The 18886-nt window shown below is 42.9% G+C and overlaps 1 protein-coding gene across 1 annotated transcript in view; it reads left to right on the forward strand.

Moving 5' to 3' along the window:
• LOC130282672 (72 kDa type IV collagenase-like) overlaps positions 1-18886 on the forward strand; it is a 150676-nt gene that overhangs the window by 36875 nt on the left and 94915 nt on the right. The window contains exon 6 of the mRNA XM_056531161.1: positions 3315-3365. Within this exon, the coding sequence (XP_056387136.1) occupies positions 3315-3365 (51 nt within the window). The remainder of the gene's footprint in view (positions 1-3314; positions 3366-18886) is intronic.

Genomic DNA, 18886 nt, shown 5'->3' on the forward strand with positions numbered 1-18886 from the left:
GCTGGCATATAAGTAACCCCTACTATAATGTGCAGAGCGGAGCAGTCAGAGAGCGTGCTGGCAAATAATTAACTCCTACTGTAATGTGCAGAGCAGAGCAATCAGAGCATGCTGACATATAATTAACCCCTTGCTGTAATGTGCAGAGCAGTCAAAGACGTGCTGGCATATGAGTAACCCCTACTGTAATGTGCAGAGTGGGGCGGTCAGAGCGTGCTGGCATATAATTAACCCCTTGCTGTAATGTGCAGAGCAGTCAGAGAGCGTGCTGGCATATAAGTAACCCCTACTGTAATGTGCAGAGCGGAGCAGTCAGAGCGTGTCGGCATATAATTAATCCCTACTGTAATGTGCAGAGCAGTCAGAGAGCGTGCTGGCATATGAGTAACCCCTATTGTAATGTGCAGAGCGGAGCGGTCAGAGTGTGCCGGCATAAATTTAACCCCTACTGTAATGTGCAGAGCGGAGCAGTCAGAGCGTACCGACATATAATTAACCTCTTACTGAAATGTGCATAGCGGAGCAGAGTATGAATAATATGGGTACATGTACGGTACTACCAGCGTCCATGCAGCACTGGTACTACAAGCGCATGCGCTGCATGAACGCTACTAGCACAACACTGTAGCTTGGCCTGAGCTGGCCCATATGTAAATCGCATGGCCATAGCTGGCCATATCCAGCCCCAGGCCCTATGATATAACAAAACATTATAGCGTGGCCCGAGCTGGCAACTACCCCATAAAAAATGTCACGTTTATGTAGCATGGCCCGAGCCGGCAGTTACCCCGAGCAGGCACATCCGTCAAATCCTGTGTAGTGTGGCCCGAGCCGGCCGCAGTATGGGCCGGGCTGAACGGGGGGACCCCTCCGTACTGACTTACCTCCAGAGCAAGGGAACATCAGGATTCGCTACCCCCGCTCGGTCCGGCTCCTTACCCTCTCCCTCGCCGACCATGTCAGCGACTTCCGGGTTCGGTCAGCTGACACAACAAGTCAGCTGATCGGAAGCACGTGACGAACCCGCTGCGTCAAGCACAGGTACTGCCGCGGGTTCTTATAGTGAAATCCCGCCCCTCCCACAAATACAGGCTTAATAAATTAGCCTTAACACATATGCAGAGGAACCCGCACCCAGGTGTCATGAAAGTTAAGGATTAATGCTACACCCTTTCATCACTGCACAGCTACACCCTATTCACCCTGCACCCCCCAAGCTACCACAATAATTTTGGGAGTTTGTCGTACACTTTATGATAAATGAGTGATGTCATTACAAAGTACAATTGGTCACGCAAAAAACAAACCATCTGTGGATAATTTTTAGAAGGCAAGGAGGAAAAAATGAAAATGCAAAAATAAAATTGGCCCCATTCTTAAGGGGTTAAGCAATATAAAAAAAAATCAAATTTATGCTTTATTCAGACTATTGCAAAGCGGCTGTATTGCTAAGATGTTTATAATGAGTCACCATTATGTATAATCATCAGACATGTATTTTCATTTGTAATTTATTATACTATATTTAGTATTGTGGGTTGGTATGGTGACTGAACCATTTACTGGTTGTGCTGCTCTGAGCAAACTTTATTGTATTCACTTATGCCTCAAGAGAATAAACAAGTTAAGCATTTGTACAGTGCTCAAAAAAATAAAGGGAACACTTAAACAACACAATGTAACTCCAAGTCAATCACACTTCTGTGAAATCACACTGTCCACTCAGGAAGCAACACTGATTGACAATGAATTTCACATGCTGTTGTGCAAATGGAACAGACAACAGGTGGAATTTATAGGCAATTAGCAAGACACCCCCAATAAAGGAGTGGTTCTGCAGGTGGTGACCACAGACCCCTTCTCAGTTCCTATGCTTCCTGGCTGATGTTTTGGTCACTTTTGAATACTGGCGGTGCTTTCACTCTAGTGGTGGCATGAGATGGATTCTACAACCCACACAAGTGGCTCAGGTAGTGCAGATCATCCAGGATGGCACATCAATGCGAGCTGTGGCAAGAAGGTTTGCTGTGTCTGTCAGCGTAGTGTCCAGAGCATGGAGGCGCTACCAAGAGACAGGCCAGTATATCAGGAGACGTGGAGGAGGACGTAGAAGGGCAACGGCCCAGCAGCAGGACCGCTACCTCCGCCTTTGTGTAAGGAGGAGCACTGCCAGAGCCCTGCAAAATGACCTCCAGCAGGCCACAAATGTGCATGTGTACACTCAAATGGTCTGAAACAGACCATTTGAGGGTGGTGAGGGCCCGACATCACAGGTGGAGTTTGTGCTTACAGCCCAACACCGCGTAGGAAGTTTAGCATTTGCCAGAGAACACACGATTGGCAAATTCGCCACTGGCGCCCTGTGCTCTTCATAGATGAAAGCAGGTTCACACTGAGCACATGTGACAGACGTGACAGAGTCTGGAGAGGCCGTGGAGAACATCCTCCAGCATGAACGGTTTGGCGGTGGGTCAGTAATGGTGTGTTGTGGCATTTCTTTGGGGGGCCACACAGCCCTCCATCTGCTTGCCAGAGGTAGCCTGACTGCCATTAGGTACTGAGATGAGATCCTCAGACCCCTTGTGGGACAATATGCTGGTGCGGTTGGCCCTGGGTTCCTCCTAATGCAAGTCAATGCTAGACCTCATATGGCTGGAGTGTGTCAGCAGTTCCTGCAAGAGGAAGGCATTGATGCTATGGACTGGCCCACCCGTTCTCCAGACCTGAATCTGATTGGGCACATCTGGGACATCATGTCTCGCTCCATCCACCAACGCCACTTTACACCACAGACTGTCCAGGAGTTGGCAGATGCTTTAGTCCAGGTCTGGGAGGACATCCCTCAGGAGACCATCCACCATATCATCAGGAGCATGCCCAGGCATTGTAGGGAGGTCATACGGGCACGTGGAGGCCACACACACCACTGAGCCTCATTTTGATTTGTTTTAAGGACATTACATCAAAGTTGGATCAGCCTGTAATGTGGTTTTCCACTTTGATTTTGAGTGTGACTCCATATCCGGACCTCCATGGGTTGATAAATTTGATTTCCAATGATAATTTTTGTGTGATTTTGTTGTCAGCACATTCAACTATGTAAAGACGAAAGTATTTCATACTATTAGTTCATTCATTCAGATCTAGAATGTGTTATCTTAGTGTTCCCTTTATTTTTTTGATCAGTCAATAATGTATTGGAGGACTTAGGACATATATTCTATGATGATACATCAAACATGCTACAAAAATTCTAAGTTGTAGTGGAACTTTTTGTTATAATTTAGACTATTGACTATGTTGTTTTCCCACAGGTGTTAAGAATCGTCTTTGGTGGTCTTCAAGAAGAGGTGTTTTTGACAATGGTACGTAATTATGATCAAAGGCACACTTTTTAAACATACATTAAAAAATCATGTGCTCTCTAATCCATTGAAGGGGTACTCACTCCACTGGAAAAAAAAATGTTTAACCCCTTAAGGACCAAGCCCATTTTCACCTTAAGGACCAGAGCGTTTTTTACGAATCTGACCACTGTCACTTTAAGCATTAATAACTCTGGGATGCTTTTTACTTTTCTTTCTGATTCCAAGGTAGTTTTTTCATGACATATTCTACTTTAACATAGTGTTAAACGTTCGGCGTTACTTGCATCCTTTCATGGTGAAAAATCCCAAAATTTTATGAAAAATGTGAAAATGTTGCATTTTTTTAACTTTGAAACTCTCTGTTTATAAGGAAATTAGACATACCAAATACATTATATATTGATTCACATATACACTATGTCTACTTTATATTAGCATCATAAAGTTTACATGTTTTTACTTTTGGAAGACATCAGAGGGCTTCAAAGTTCAGCAGCAACTTAATATTGTTCACAAAATTTTCTAAATCAGAATTTTTCAGGGACCAGTTCAGTTTTGAAGTGAATTTGAGGGGTCTTCATTATAGAAATACTCCATAAATGACCCCATTATAAAAAAACAGCAACCCCCAAAGTATTCAAAATGACATTCAGAAAATGTGTTAACCCTTTAGGTGTTTCATAGGAATAGCAGCAAGGTGAAGGAGAAAATTCTAAATCTTCATTTAGAATGTTCTTGTAGACCCAGTTTAACAAATTTTACAAGGGGTAAAAGAAGAAAAAGAACAACATTTATAACCCAATTTCTCTCCAGTAAGGAAATACCTCATACAGTATGTGGATCTCAAATGCTCTGTGGGTGCACTACAAGGCTGACAAGGAAAGGAGCGACAATGGGATTTTGGAGAGTGAGATTTTCTGAAATGGTTTTTGGGGGGCATGTCCTATTTAAGAAGCGCCTATTGTGCCAGAACAGCAAAAAAAAAAAAAAAAAGCATACTATTTTGAAAACTACACCCCTCAAGGAGTGTAACAAGGGGTTCAGTGAGCCTTAACACCCCACAGGTGTTTGATGACTTTTCGTTAAAGTCAGATGTGTAAATTAATTTTTTTTTTCACTAAAATGCTGTTTTTCCCCCAATTGTTACATTTTTACAAGGGGTAATAGGAGAAAATTCCCTCCAAAATGTGTAACCCCATCTCTTCTGAGTATGGAAATACCCCATGTTTGGATGTCAAGGGCACTGCGGGCACACTGCAATGCTCAGAAGAGAAGAAGTCACATTTGGCTTTTGGAAAGCAAATTTTGCTTTGGGGGGCATATCGCATTTAGGAAGCCCCCTATGGTGCAGAACAGCAGAAATACACATGGCATACCATTTTGCAAACTACACCCCTCAAGGAATGTAACAAGGGGTACAGTGAGCCTCAACACCCCACAGGAGTTTGACAAATTTCCGCTAAAGTTGGACGTGAAAATAAAAAATTAGATTTTTTTTCACTTAAATGCTGGTGTTAACCCAAATTTTTCATTTTCACAAGGGGTACTAAAAGAAAAAGCCCCCAAAATTTGTGACCCCATATGTGGATATAAACTGCTCCGCTGGCGAACTACAATGCTCAGAAGAGAAGGAGCACCATTGAGTTTTTGGAGAGAGAATTTGGTTGGAATAGAAGTCAGCGGCCTTGTGCATTTACAAAGCACCCCATGGTGCCAGAACAGTGGACTCCCCACATGTGACCCCATTTTTGAAACTACACCGCTCACAGAATTTAATAAGGGGTGGAGTGAACATTTACAACCCAGTGGCATTTGACAGATCTTTGGAACAGTGGGCAGTGCAAATGAAAACATTTTGTTTTCATTTTCATGGACCACTGTTCCAAAAATCTGTCAGACACCTGTGGGGTGTAAATGCTCACTGTACCCCTTATTACAGTACGTGAGGGGTGTAGTTTCCAAAATGGGGTCACATGTGGGAGGGGGTCCACTGTTCTGGCCTTCAATTTCGGACACATTGGGGGAGATTTATCAAAACCTGTCCAGAGGGAAAGTGGCCCAGTTGCCCATAGCAACCAATCAGATCACTTCTTTCATTTACCACAGGCCCTTTTGAAAATGAAAGAAGAGATCTGATTGGTTGCTATGGGCAACTGGGCAACTTTTACTCTGCACTGGTTTTGATAAATCTCCCCCATTCTCTCTCCAAAAGCCCAATGGCGCTCCTTCTCTTCTTAGCATTGTAGTTCGCCCCCGCAGAGCACTTTACATTCACATATGGGGTATGTTGTAGAAATGGGGCTGCAAATTTTAGGGGTCTTTTTTTTGTATTCTCCCTTGTGAAAATGAAAAATGTAGGGTAACACCAGCATTTTAGTGAAAACATTATTTTTTTTTTCATTTTCACATCCAACTTTAACGAAAAAATGGTCATACACCTGTGGGGTGTTAAGGCTCACTATACCTTGTTACATTCCATGAGGGGTGTAGTTTCCAAAATGTGGGTATTTATTGTTTTGCATTTATGTCAGAACCACTGTAAAATCTGCCACCCCTATGCAAATCACCAATTTAGACCTCAAATGTACATAGTGCACTCTCACTCCTGAGCCTTGTTGTGCATTGGCAGAGCACTTTTTACGCCCACATATGGGGTAGTTCTGTAATCAGGACAAATAGCTTTACAAATTTTGGGGGTCTTTTGTTCCTTTTACTGTTTGTGAACATTATAAGTATGGGGCAACACCAGCATGTTAGTGTAAAAAAGAAAATTTTTACACTAACATGCTGATGTAGACCCCAACTTTACCTTTTTATAAGGGGTAAAAGGAGAAAAAGCCCCCCAAAAATGCAATTTCTCCCCAGTACGGAGATACCCCATATGTGGCCCTAAACAGTTGCCTTGAAATACGACAAGGCTACAAAGCGAGAGAGCACCATGCGCATTTGAGGCCTAAATTGGGGATTTGAATCCGAAACAAAAATTACCCTACGGCAGTGTTTCCCAAACAGGGTGTCTTCAGCTGTTGCAAAACTCCCAGCATGCCTTGACAGTCAGTGGTTGTCCGGCAATACTGGGAGTTGTTGTTTTTCAACAGCTGGAGGCTCTGTTTTGGAAACATTGCCGTATTAGACGTTTTTTGAGGTTTTTTTTATCGCGGGGGACTGTGTAGGGGTATGTGTATATGTAGTGTTTTACTTTTTATTTTGTGTAGTGTAGTGTAGTGTTTTTCGGGTACATTCACACAGACAGGGGTTTACAGTGAGTTTCTCGCTGGGGGTTTGAGCTGCGACGGACAATATGCCGCAACTCAAACTTGCAGCAGTACTTGCTGTAAACCCCCACCCATGTGACTGTACCCTGTACATTCACATGCAGGAGGGGGTGCAAACCTCCAGCTGTTGCAAAACTACAACTCCCAGCATACACTGACAGACCATACATGCTGGGAGTGGTAGTAATGCAACAGCTTGAGGCACATTGGTTGTGAAACACTGAGAGTTTGTTACTTAACTCAGTGTTTCGCAACCAGTGGGCCTCCAGCTGTTGCAAAACTAGAACTCCCAGCATGTACAGTCTCTCAGTGCATGCTGGGAATTACATTTTTGGAATATTTGGAGGCACACTGGTTGCAAAACACTGAGTTAGGACACAAACTCTGTTTCACAACCAATGTGTCTCAAGTTGTTGCAAAACTGCAACAATCAGCATCCATTGACAGTCGAAGGGCATGCTGAGAGTGGTAGTTTTGCAACAGCTAAAGGCACACTGCTACAACTCTCAGCATGCCCTTCGGCTGTCCGTGCATGCTGGGAGTTGTAGTTATGCGACAGCTGGATGCAGACTTTTTCATAGAAATAATGTGCCTCCAGCTGTTGCATAACTACAACCCCCAGCATGCACATGCTACCAAAGGGCATGCTGGGAGTTGTAGTTGGAACTCCAGCTGTTGCAAAACTACAATTCCCAGCATGTAACATAGTTCATGAGGTTGAAAAAAGACCAGAGTTCATCAAGTTCAACCTATATCCCTACTGAGTAACTACTGAGTTGATCCAGAGGAAGGCAAAAAACCCTCATACTTGAGGTAAAAATTCCTTCCTGACTCCAAATATAGCAGTCAGAATAAATTCCTGGATCAACGTTCTGTCCCTATAAATCTAGTATACATAACCAGCAATGTTATTACTCTCCAAAAATTAATCCAAACCCCTTTTATATTCTTTTACAGAGTTCACCATGACCACCTCCTCAGGGAGAGAATTCCACAATCTCACTGCTCTTACAGTAAAGAACCCCCGTCTGTGCTGGTGTTGAAACCTTCTTTCCTCTAAACATAGAGGATGCCCCCTTGTTATTGATACAGTCCTGGGTATAAATAGATCATGGAAGATATCTCTGTATGGCCCCCTGATATATTTATACATAGTTGCATAGTTAGTATGGTTGAAAAAAAGACATAAGTCCATCAAGTCCAACCAGGGCCTTGAAGGGAAGGGTGTAAGGGGATAAGGGAAAGGGATGTAGTTTTATAATTCTGCATAAGCATTAATGTTATTTTGTTTCAGGAATGTATCTAACCCTGTTTTAAAGCTGTTAATTGTTCCTGCTGTGACCAGTTCCTGAGGTAGACTGTTCCATAAGTTCACAGAACAGGCGACCAAAACTGAACAGCATATTCCAGGTGAGGCCGTACCAATGCTTTATAAAGGGGGAGTATTATGTCCCTGTCCCTTGAGTCCATGCCTCTTTTTATACATGACAATATCCTGCCGGCTATGGAAGCAGCAGCCTGACATTGCATGCTATTCTGTAGTCTGTGATCTACAAGTACACCCAGATCCTTCTCTACCAGTGACTCTGCCAGTTTAATCCCCCCTAAAACATACGATACATGCATGTTATTAGTACCCAGATGCATAACTTTACATTTATCCACATTAAACCTCATTTGTGAAGTGGATGCTCAGATACTTAGTCTATCCAAGTCATATTGTAACTTATGCACATCCTCTATAGACTGTACTGTGCTACAAAGCTTGGTGTCATCTGCAAAGATAGAAACAGAGCTCTATATCATTGATAAATAAATTAAACAACAGCGGGCCCAGTACTGAACCTTGGGGTACACCACTAATTACCGGGGACCAATCAGAGTACGAATCATTGACCTCCACTCTCTGGGTACGATCCATGAGCCAGTGTTCAATCCAGTTACAAACTAAAGTTTCCAAGCCCAAAGACCTTAACTTACCTGTCAGGCGTCTGTGAGGGACAGTATCAAACGCTTTGGCAAAATCCAGAAACACTATATCCACAGCCATTCCTCTGTCAAGGGTTCTACTCACCTCTTCATAAAAGTAAATTAGATTGGTTTGACAACTTCTATCCTTAGTAAACCCATGCTGGTTATCACTTATAATACTATTATCCCCTATGTATTCCTGTATGTAATCCCTTATAAGTCCTTCAAACAATTTACCTACAATGCACGTTAGACTTACCGGTCTATAATTGCCTGGCGAAGACCTAGAGCCCTTCTTGAAGATTGGTACCACATTAGCCTTGCGCCAGTCCCTTGGCACAATACCAGACACCAGAGAATCTCTAAATATCATGAACAAGGGTTCAGATATTACTGAACTTACCTCTCTAAGAACTCTTGGGTGTAGTCCATCCAGCCCTGGAGATTTGCTTACATTTACTTTACCTAACTTACCTTGTACCATCTCTACATTAAGCCAGTTCAGTACATTACATGATGTGTTACCAGCACTGACCTGTCCAATGTCAGCTCCTTCTTCCATAGTATATACAGAACTAAAGAACCCATTCAGTAGCTCCGCCTTCTCTTGATCGCCCGTGACAACCTCCCCATTATCATTATTAAGGGGTCCTACATGCTCTGTCCTTGTTTTTTTTGTATTTATATATCTAAAAAAATATTTAGGATTAGTTTTGCTTTCTTTGGCCAGCTGTCTCTCATTTTGAATTTTTGCTGTTTTTATAAAATTTTTACAGATTTTATTAAGCTCTTTGTACTGTTTAAATGTTATAGCTGACCCATCAGATTTGAATTTTTTGAAGGCTATTTTTTTGTTATGTATTGCTCTTTTAACATCATTTGTCAGCCATGTAGGATTTCGTTTATATTTGTTCCCCTTTGGTATATATTTAGCTGTATAGTTATTTAGAGTTGATTTTGAGAACACTTCCCCCCAGTCTATGCCTGTAGTGCATCTCTCAGCCCAGGGAATTTTGCCTTTTTAAAGTTATATGTTTTTGCCTACCCCGCTTGTCTTTGTTTTCTACATTTTAAGTCAAAAGTAACTATATTGTGGTCGCTATTACCAAGGTTTTCCCGCACAGTTACATTACCAACCAGCTCTGTGTTGTTGGAAATGATCAGATCCAACAAGGCATCACTTCTTGTTGGGTCCTCCACAAACTGGCCCATAAAATTATCCTGCAATAAATTTAGGAATTTTCTCCCCTTTGTAGTTTTAGCCAGCCCCCGGCCCCAATCTATATTTGGATAGTTAAAATCTCCCATTATTACCACTGTACCTGCCCGTGCGGCCCTCTCTATTTGTTTATATAGCCGACCATCTATCTCTTCAGTGATATTAGGGGGTCTGTAGATTACACCAAATACTATTTTTTCAATATTTCCCTCCTTTTGTAATTCTACCCACAATGATTCCACATCCTCAGAATCATCACACACTATGTCATCGTTCACACTGGCTTTCATACCACTTCTTACATACAGACAGACTCCACCACCTTTTCTGTTCATTCTATCCTTGCGAAACAATGTAAACCCCTGCAGATTAACAGCCCAGTCATGCGAGGAGTCCAGCCATGTCTCAGTGACCCCAACTATATCAATATGTTCCTCCAGCTCCCCCATTTTATTTGCTAGGCTTCTGGCATTTGTGAACATACACTTTACATTTCCATTAAGTTTTACACATATAGTCTCACTAATGGGATTTTCAGAGTTATTGGGATTAATGTTATTTTTTGAGTTATAAGGGCTAATTGTACTAAGTTATTGGGGCTAATGGGATTTTTTGAGTTATTGGGTCTAACATTATTATTTAAGTTATTGGGTCTAATGGGATTTTTTGCGTTATTGGGTCTAACGTTGTTATTTAAGTTATTGGGGCTAATGGGATTTTTTGAGTTAATGGGGCTTATTGTAGTTATTGAGTTATTGGGGCTAATGGAATTTTTTGAATTATTGGGATTACAATTTTTCGGGCTACATTTATTTTTACGGCTGGTTTGTAACCCAGTGCTCTTAACCTCCCCCCACAGGACACCTCTCCACCAACCATTATGTCCTGACCCCTCTCTAACCTATCCATCCCACTGTCTGCTTTCTTTATTATCCTCCCCCACTCACCTAGTTTAAATACTCAGCCACCCCTTCCAGGATTCTCTCCCCCAGCACAGTGGACCCCCTTCCATTCAGGTGCAAATTATCCGTAGAATAGAGTTTGTACCCCAATGAAAAGTCAGCCCAGTGCTCTAAAAACCCACGACTTAAGCCATGCATTTAGCTCCCTAAGCTCCCGCTGTCTTTCCTGCGATGCGCATGGCACAGGAAGTATTCCAGAGAACACAACCTTAGAGGTCCTTCCCTTCAGCTTGGCACCTAGTTCCTTGTAATTATTCTTCAAGGACCTCCACCTACCATGTATTCTGTCGTTGGTTCCCACATGGACCGCGACAGCTGGGTCATCCCCAGCCCCCCCTAGTAATTTGTCCACCCTTTCCACCACATACCGTACCCTGGCACCAGGGAGACAGCAAACAATTCGGTTGAGGTGGTCTTGGCGACAAATTATTCTATCCGTCTTCCTGATTATAGAATCCCCTACCACAACTAACTGTCTTGGCCTACCTGCGTTACCATCCCCCACACTACTAGTTGAGCTGTTCCCCCGGCTGTTAGGGAGACCAGTATCCACTAGGGTTGCCATCTCTGATACTGAGGCCCTCGCATCATTGCCCAACTTGGCAATTTTACTTGGGAGATCAGAAGCAGAAGTGACCTTCCTAAAATGGACAGAGGTGTCAGCAGAGAGCACTGTGATCAGACAGAAAGGAAATTTAAAAAGAAAAGAACTTCCTCTGGAACATACAGCAGCTTGAGGCCTTGATACTGGAGGAACATATTGATATAGTTGGGGTCACTGAGACATGGCTGGACTCCTCGCATGACTGGGCTGTCAATCTGCAGGGGTTTACATTGTTTCGCAAGGATAGAATGAACAGAAAAGGTGGTGGAGTCTGTCTGTATGTAAGAAGTGGTATGAAAGTCAGTGTGAACGATGCCATAGTGTGTGATGATTCTGAGGAGGTGGAATCACTGTGGGTAGAATTACAAAAGGAGGGAAATACTGAAAAAATTATATTTGGGGAAATCTACAGACCCCCTAATATCACTGAAGAGATAGAAGTTCGGCTTCATAAACAAATAGAGAGGGCCGCCCGGGCAGGTACAGTGGTAAAAATGGGAGATTTTAACTATCCAGATATAGATTGGGGGCCGGGGTTGGCTAAAACTACAAAGGGGCGACAATTCCTAAATTTATTGCAGGATAATTTTATGGGCCAGTTTGTGGAGGACCCAACAAGAAGTGATGCCTTGTTGGATCTGATCATTTCCAACAACGCAGAGCTGGTTGGTAATGTAACTGTGCGGGAAAACCTTGGTAATAGCGACCACAATATAGTTACTTTTGACTTAAAATGTAGAAAACAAAGACAGACGGGGAAGGCAAAAACATATAACTTTAAAAAGGCAAATTTTCCTGGGCTGAGAGCTGCACTACAGGACATAGACTGGGGGGAGGTGTTGTCAAATACTGATACAGAAGGTAAATGGGACATCTTTAAATCAACTCTAAATAACTATACAGCTAAATATATACCAAAGGGGAACAAATATAAATGATTAAAACTAAATCCTACATGGCTGACAAATGATGTTAAAAGAGCAATAAACAATAAAAAATAGCCTTCAAAAAATACAAATCTGATGGGTCAGCTATAACATTTAAACAGTACAAGGAGCTTAATAAAATCTGTAAAAATGTAATAAAAACAGCAAAAATTCAAAACGAGAGACAGGTGGCCAAAGAAAGCAAAACTAATCCTAAATATTTTTTTTAGATATATAAATGCAAAAAAACCAAGGACAGAGCATGTAGGACCCCTTAATAATGATAATGGGGAGGTTGTCACAGGCGATCAAGAGAAGGCGGAGCTACTGAATGGGTTCTTTAGTTCTGTATACACTATGGAAAAAGGAGCTGACATTGGCCAGGTCAGTGCTGGTAACACATCATGTAATGTACTGAACTGGCTTAATGTAGAGATGGTACAAGGTAAGTTATATAAATGTAAGCAAATCTCAAGGGCCAGATGGATTGCACCCAAGAGTTCTTAGAGAGGTAAGTTCAGTAATATCTGTACCCCTGTTCATGATATTTAGAGATTCTCTGGTGTCTGGTATTGTGCCAAGGGACTGGCGCAAGGCGAATGTGGTGCCAATCTTCAAAAAGGGCTCTAGGTCTTCCCCAGGAAACTATAGACCGGTAAGTTTAACGTGCATTGTGGGTAAATTGTTTGAAGGACTTATAAGCGATTACATACAGGAATACATAGGGGATAATTGTATTATAAGTGATAACCAGCATGGGTTTACTAAGGATAGAAGTTGTCAAACCAATCTAATTTGCTTTTACGAAGAGGTGAGTAGAAGCCTTGACAGAGGAATGGCTGTGGATATAGTGTTTCTGGATTTTGCTAAAGCATTTGATACTGTCCCTCATAGACGTCTGACAGGTAAGTTAAGGTCTTTGGGTTTGGAAATTTTAGTTTGTAACTGGATTGAACACTGGCTCATGGATCGTACCCAGAGAGTGGTGGTCAATGATTCGTACTCTGATTGGTCCCCGGTTATTAGTGGTGTACCCCAAGGTTCAGTACTGGGCCCGCTGTTGTTTAATTTATTTATCAATGATATAGAGGATGGTATTAACAGCTCTGTTTCTATCTTTGCAGATGACACCAAGCTTTGTAGCACGGTACAGTCTATAGAGGATGCGTATAGGTTACAAGATGACTTGGATAGACTAAGTGTCTGGGCATCCACTTGGCAAATGAGGTTCAATGTGGATAAATGTAAAGTTATGCATCTGGGTACTAATAACCTGCATGCATCTTATGTCTTAGGGGGGATTAAACTGTCAGAGTCACTGGTAGAGAAGGATCTGGGTGTACTTGTAGATCACAGACTACAGAATAGCATGCAATGTCAGGCTGCTGCTTCCAAAGCCGGCAGGATATTGTCATGTATCAAAAGAGGCATGGACTCAAGGGACAGGGACATAATACTCCCCCTTTATAAAGCATTGGTACGGCCTCACCTGGAATATGCTGTTCAGTTTTGGGCACCTGTCCATAAAAGGGACACTGCGGAGTTGGAAAGGGTACAGAGACGCGCGACTAAACTAATATGGGGCATGGATCATCTTAGCTATGAGGAGCGATTAAAGGAGTTACAATTGTTTAGTCTTGAGAAGAGACGTTTAAGGGGGGGATATGATAAACGTATTTAAGTATATTAATGGCCCATACAAAAAATATGGAGAAAAACTGTTCCAGGTTAAACCCCCCCAAATGACGAGGGGGCACTCCCTCCGTCTGGAGAAGAAAAAGTTTAGTCTCAAGGGGCGACACGCCTTCTTTACCGTGAGGACTGTGAATTTATGGAACGGTCTACCTCAGGAACTGGTCACAGCAGGAACAATTAACAGCTTTAAAACAGGATTAGATACATTCCTGGAACAAAATAACATTAATGCTTATGAAGAAATATAAAATCCCATCCCTTCCCCAATATCGCGCCACACCCCTACCCCTTAATTCCCTGGTTGAACTTGATGGACATATGTCTTTTTTCGACCGTACTAACTATGTAACTATGATAAGTACTGGAAGGGTTAAAATGTTTAAATAGAAGTAATTTAAAAAAATCTGTTTAACTTTCTGGCACCAGTTGATTTAAAAAAAAAAATGTTTTCCAGTGGAGTACCCCTTTAATGCCAAAATGGGCCTGGTCCTTAAGGGTTTAAACTGAATCTTAAGGCACACTTAGTTATCTACGTTGCTTTTAAAGTAGTCTTATTCCCAGGAAAAATGCAAGAACTTCAGTTCAGTGCTTCTCCATTGTTTAACCCCTTGGGGACGGAGCCCATTAGGACCCTAAGGACGGGAGCACTTTTTGCAAATCTGACTTTAAGCATTAATAACTCTGGGATGCTTTTACTTATATATTTGATTCCGAGACTGTTTTTTCTTGACATCTTCTACTTTATGTTGGTGGTAAATTTTTGTCGATAATTGCATCATTTCTTGGTGAAAAATCCCCAAATTTCATGAGAATTTTGAAAATTTAGCATTTTTCTAACTTTGAAGCTCTCTGCTTGTAAGGAAAATTGACATTCCAAATAAATTCTATATTTATTCACAAATACAATATGTCTACTTTATGTTTCCATCATAAAGTTGACATGTTTTTACTTTTGGAAAACATCAGAGGGCTTCAAAGTTCAGCAGCAATTTTCCACTTTTCCGCAAAATTTTCAAAATCGGAATTTTTCAGGGTCCAGTTCAGGTTTGAAGTGGATTTGAAGGGTCTTCTGGTTAGAAATACCCCGTAAATGACCCCATTATAAAAACTGCACCCCTCAAAGTATTCAAAATGACATTCAGTAAGTGTGTTAATCCTTTAGGTGTTTCACAGGAATAGCAGTAAAGTGAAGGAGAAAATTCAAAATCTTCATTTTTTACACTCGCATGTTCTTGTAGACCCAGTTTTTTAATTTTTACAAGGGGTAATAGGAAAAAAAATTCCTCTCAAAATTTGTAACCCAATTTCTCTCGAGTAAGGAAATACCTCATATGTGTATGTCAAGTGTTCGGCGGGCGCAGTAGAGGGCTCAGAAGGGAAGGAGCAACAATCGGATTTTGGAGAGTGAGTTTTTCTGAAATGGTTTTTGGGGGGCATGTCCCATTTAGGAAGCCCCTATGGTGCCAGGACAGCAAACCCCCCCCCCCCACATCGCACACTATTATGGAAACTACAACCCTCAAGGAACGTAACAAGGGGTACGGTGAGCCTTAACACCCCACAGGTGTTTGACAACTTTTTGTTAAAGTCGGATGTGTAAATGAAAAAAAAAAAATTTCACTAAAATGCTGGTTTTTCCCCAAATTTTACTTTTTTTTTTACAAGGGGTAATAGGAGAAAATGCCCCCCAAAATTTGTAACCCCATTTATTCTGAGTATGGAAATACCCCATGTTTGGACATCAAGTGCACTGCGGGCGCACTGCAATGCTCAGAAGAGAAAGAGCGCCATTGAGCTTTTAGAGAGATAATTTGTTTGGAATGGAAGTCAGGGGCCATGTGCATTTACAAAGCCCCCCGTGGTGCCAGAACAGTGGACCCCCCCACATGTGACCCCATTTTGGAAACTACACACATCACGGAATGTAATAATGGGTACAGTGAGCATTTACACCCTATTGGCGTTTGACAGATCTTTGGAACAGTGGGCTGTGCAAACAAAAAAATTACATTTTTCATTTTCACTGACCACTGTTCCAAAAATCTGTCAGACACCTGTGGGGTGTAAATGCTCACTGTACCCCTTGTTACATTCCGTGAGGGGTGTAGTTTCCAAAATGGGGTTACATGTGGGTATTTATTTTTTTGCGTTTATGTCAGAACCGCTGTAAAATTAGCCACCCCTGTGCAAATCACCAATTTAGGCCTCAAATGTACATGGTGCGCTCTCACTCCTGAGCCTTGTTGTGCGCTCGCAGAGCATTTTACGCCCACATATGGAGTATTTCCGTACTCAGGAGAAATTGCGTTACAAATTTTGGGGGTCTTTTTTTCCTTTTACCTCTTGTGAAAATAAAAAGTAAAGGGCAACACCAGCATGTTAGTGTAAAAAATTTTTTTTTTACACTAACAGGCTGGTGTAGACCCCAACTTTTCCTTTTCATAAGGGGGAAAAGGAGAAAAAGCACCCCAAAATTTGTAGTGCAATTTCTCCCCAGTACGGAGATACCCCATATGTGGCCCTAAACTGTTTCCTTGAAATACGACAGGGCTCCGAAGTGAGAGAGCGCCATGCGCATTTGTGGACTAAATTAGGGATTGCATAGGGGTGGACATAGGGGTATTGTACGCCAGTGATTCCCAAACAGGGTGCCTCTAGCTGTTGCTAAACTCCCAGCATGCCTGGAAAGTCAGTGGCTGTCCAGAAATGTGTGGAGTTGTTGTTTTGCAACAGCTGGAGGCTCCGTTTTGGAAACACTGCCGTACAATACGTTTTAAATTTTTATTGGGGGGGGGGGGGGGACAGTGTAAGGGGGTGTATATGTAGTGTTTTACCCTTTATTTTGTGTTAGTTTAGTGTAGTGTTATTAGGGTACATTCACACTGGCAGGTTACGGTGAGTTTCCCGCTAGGAATTTGCGCTGCGGTGAAAAATTTGCTGTTACCTAACTCAGTATTTTACAACCAGTGTGCTTCCAGCTGTTGCAAAACTACAACTCCAGCATGCACGGTCTGTCAGTACATGCTGGGAGTTGTAGTTTTGCAACAGCTGGAGGCACACTGGTTGGAAAACCTTCATTTAGGTTCTGTTACCTAACTCATTATTTTCCAACCAGTGTGCCTCCAGCTGTTGCAAAACTACAACTCCCAGCATGTACTGACAGACCGTGCATGCTGGGAGTTGTAGTTTTGCAACAGCTGGAGGCACACTGGTTGGAAAATACTGAGTTAGGTAACAGAACCTAACTGAAGGTTTTCCAACTAGTGTGCCTCCAGCTGTTGCAAAACTACAACTCCCAGCATGCACGATCTGTCAGTACATGCTGGGAGATGTAGTTATGCAACAGCTGCAGGTACGCAACTACAACTCCCAGCATGCAGAGACAGCTGTTTGCTGTTTGGGCATGCTGCGATTTGCAGTTTTGCAACATCTGGAGTGCTACAATTTAGAGACCACTGAACAGTGATCTCCAAACTGTGGACCTCCAGATGTTGCAAGACTACAACTCCCAGCATGCCCAGACAGCAAACAGCTGTGTGGGCATGCTAGGAGTTGTAGTTTTGCAAGATCTAGAGGGCAGTTTAGAGATTACTGTGCAGTGGTCTCTAAACTGTAGACCTCCAGCTGTTGCAAAACTACAAATCCCAGCATGCCCACACAGCAAACAGCTGTCTGGGCATGCTGGGAGTTGTAGTTTTGCAACATCTGGAGGGCTAAAGTCTAGAGACCACTATAGTGGTCTCAGACTGTAGCCCTCTAGATGTTGCTAGGCAACTTACCGGCTTCCGTCGCATCCAGGGAGCCGTCCTCTTCTACCGCACGCCGCACGCAGATCTTAGTCGCCGCCCGCCGATCACCGTCGCTCCGCAGCCTCCGGACGGGTATGTGGACGTCGGCGCCCGGTCCTCTTTGTTTTCCCCGTTCTGCCCCACCTATTGTGGGTGGGCAGGACAGGGAAAGCGAAAGTAAAGCCCCCTGCCCCCGATCTGCTATTGGTGGTCGCATCTAGACCACCAATAGCAGGGATAGGAGGGGTGGCACCCCTGCCACCTCACTCCTATCCCTTCAGGGGGATCGTGGGTGTCTTAGACAACCGCGATCCCCCTTATATTCCTGGCCACCGGGTCACCATAGACCCGTAATGACCCGGAATCGGCGCAAATCGCAAGTGTGAATTCACTTGCGATTTGCGCCGATCGCCGACATCTAATGACCCCCCTGGGCATTTGCACGGGGTGCCTGCTGATAGATATCAGCAGTCACCCCGGTACGGTCCCCACCCGGCGCGCGACGGGGACCAAAATTCCCACGGGCGTATGGATACGCACTTTGTCCTTAAGTACCAGGACGCAAGGGCGTGTGCATACGCCCTTCGTCCCCAACAGGTTAAAGGGGTACTCCGGTGAAAAACTTTTTTTTTTAATCAACTGGTGCCAGAAAGTTAAACAGATTTGTAAATTACTTCTATTAAAAAATATTAACCCTTTCTGTACTTATTAGCTGTTGTATGTTCCAGAGGAAGTTCTTTTTAATTTTTTAATTTCCTTTCTGTCTGATCACAGTGCTCTCTGCTGACACCTCTGTCCATTTTAGGAACTTTCCAGAGTAGGAGAAAATCCCCATTGCAAACCTCTCCTGCTCTGGACAGTTCCTTAAATGGAAAGAGGTGTCCTCAGAGACCACTGTGGTCAGACGGAAAAGGGTAAAAGGAAATCCCCATAGCAAACATATGCTGTTCTGGACAGTTCATAAAATGGACAGAGATGTCAGCAGAGAGCACTGTGCTCGTGATGTCAGCAGACAGTTCTGTGTTTCAAAAAGAAAAGAATTTCCGCTGTAGTATTCAGCAGCTAATAAGTACAGGAA

The sequence above is a fragment of the Hyla sarda genome, chromosome 7, assembly GCF_029499605.1.
Source record: "Hyla sarda isolate aHylSar1 chromosome 7, aHylSar1.hap1, whole genome shotgun sequence".
NCBI lineage: Eukaryota > Metazoa > Chordata > Amphibia > Anura > Hylidae > Hyla > Hyla sarda.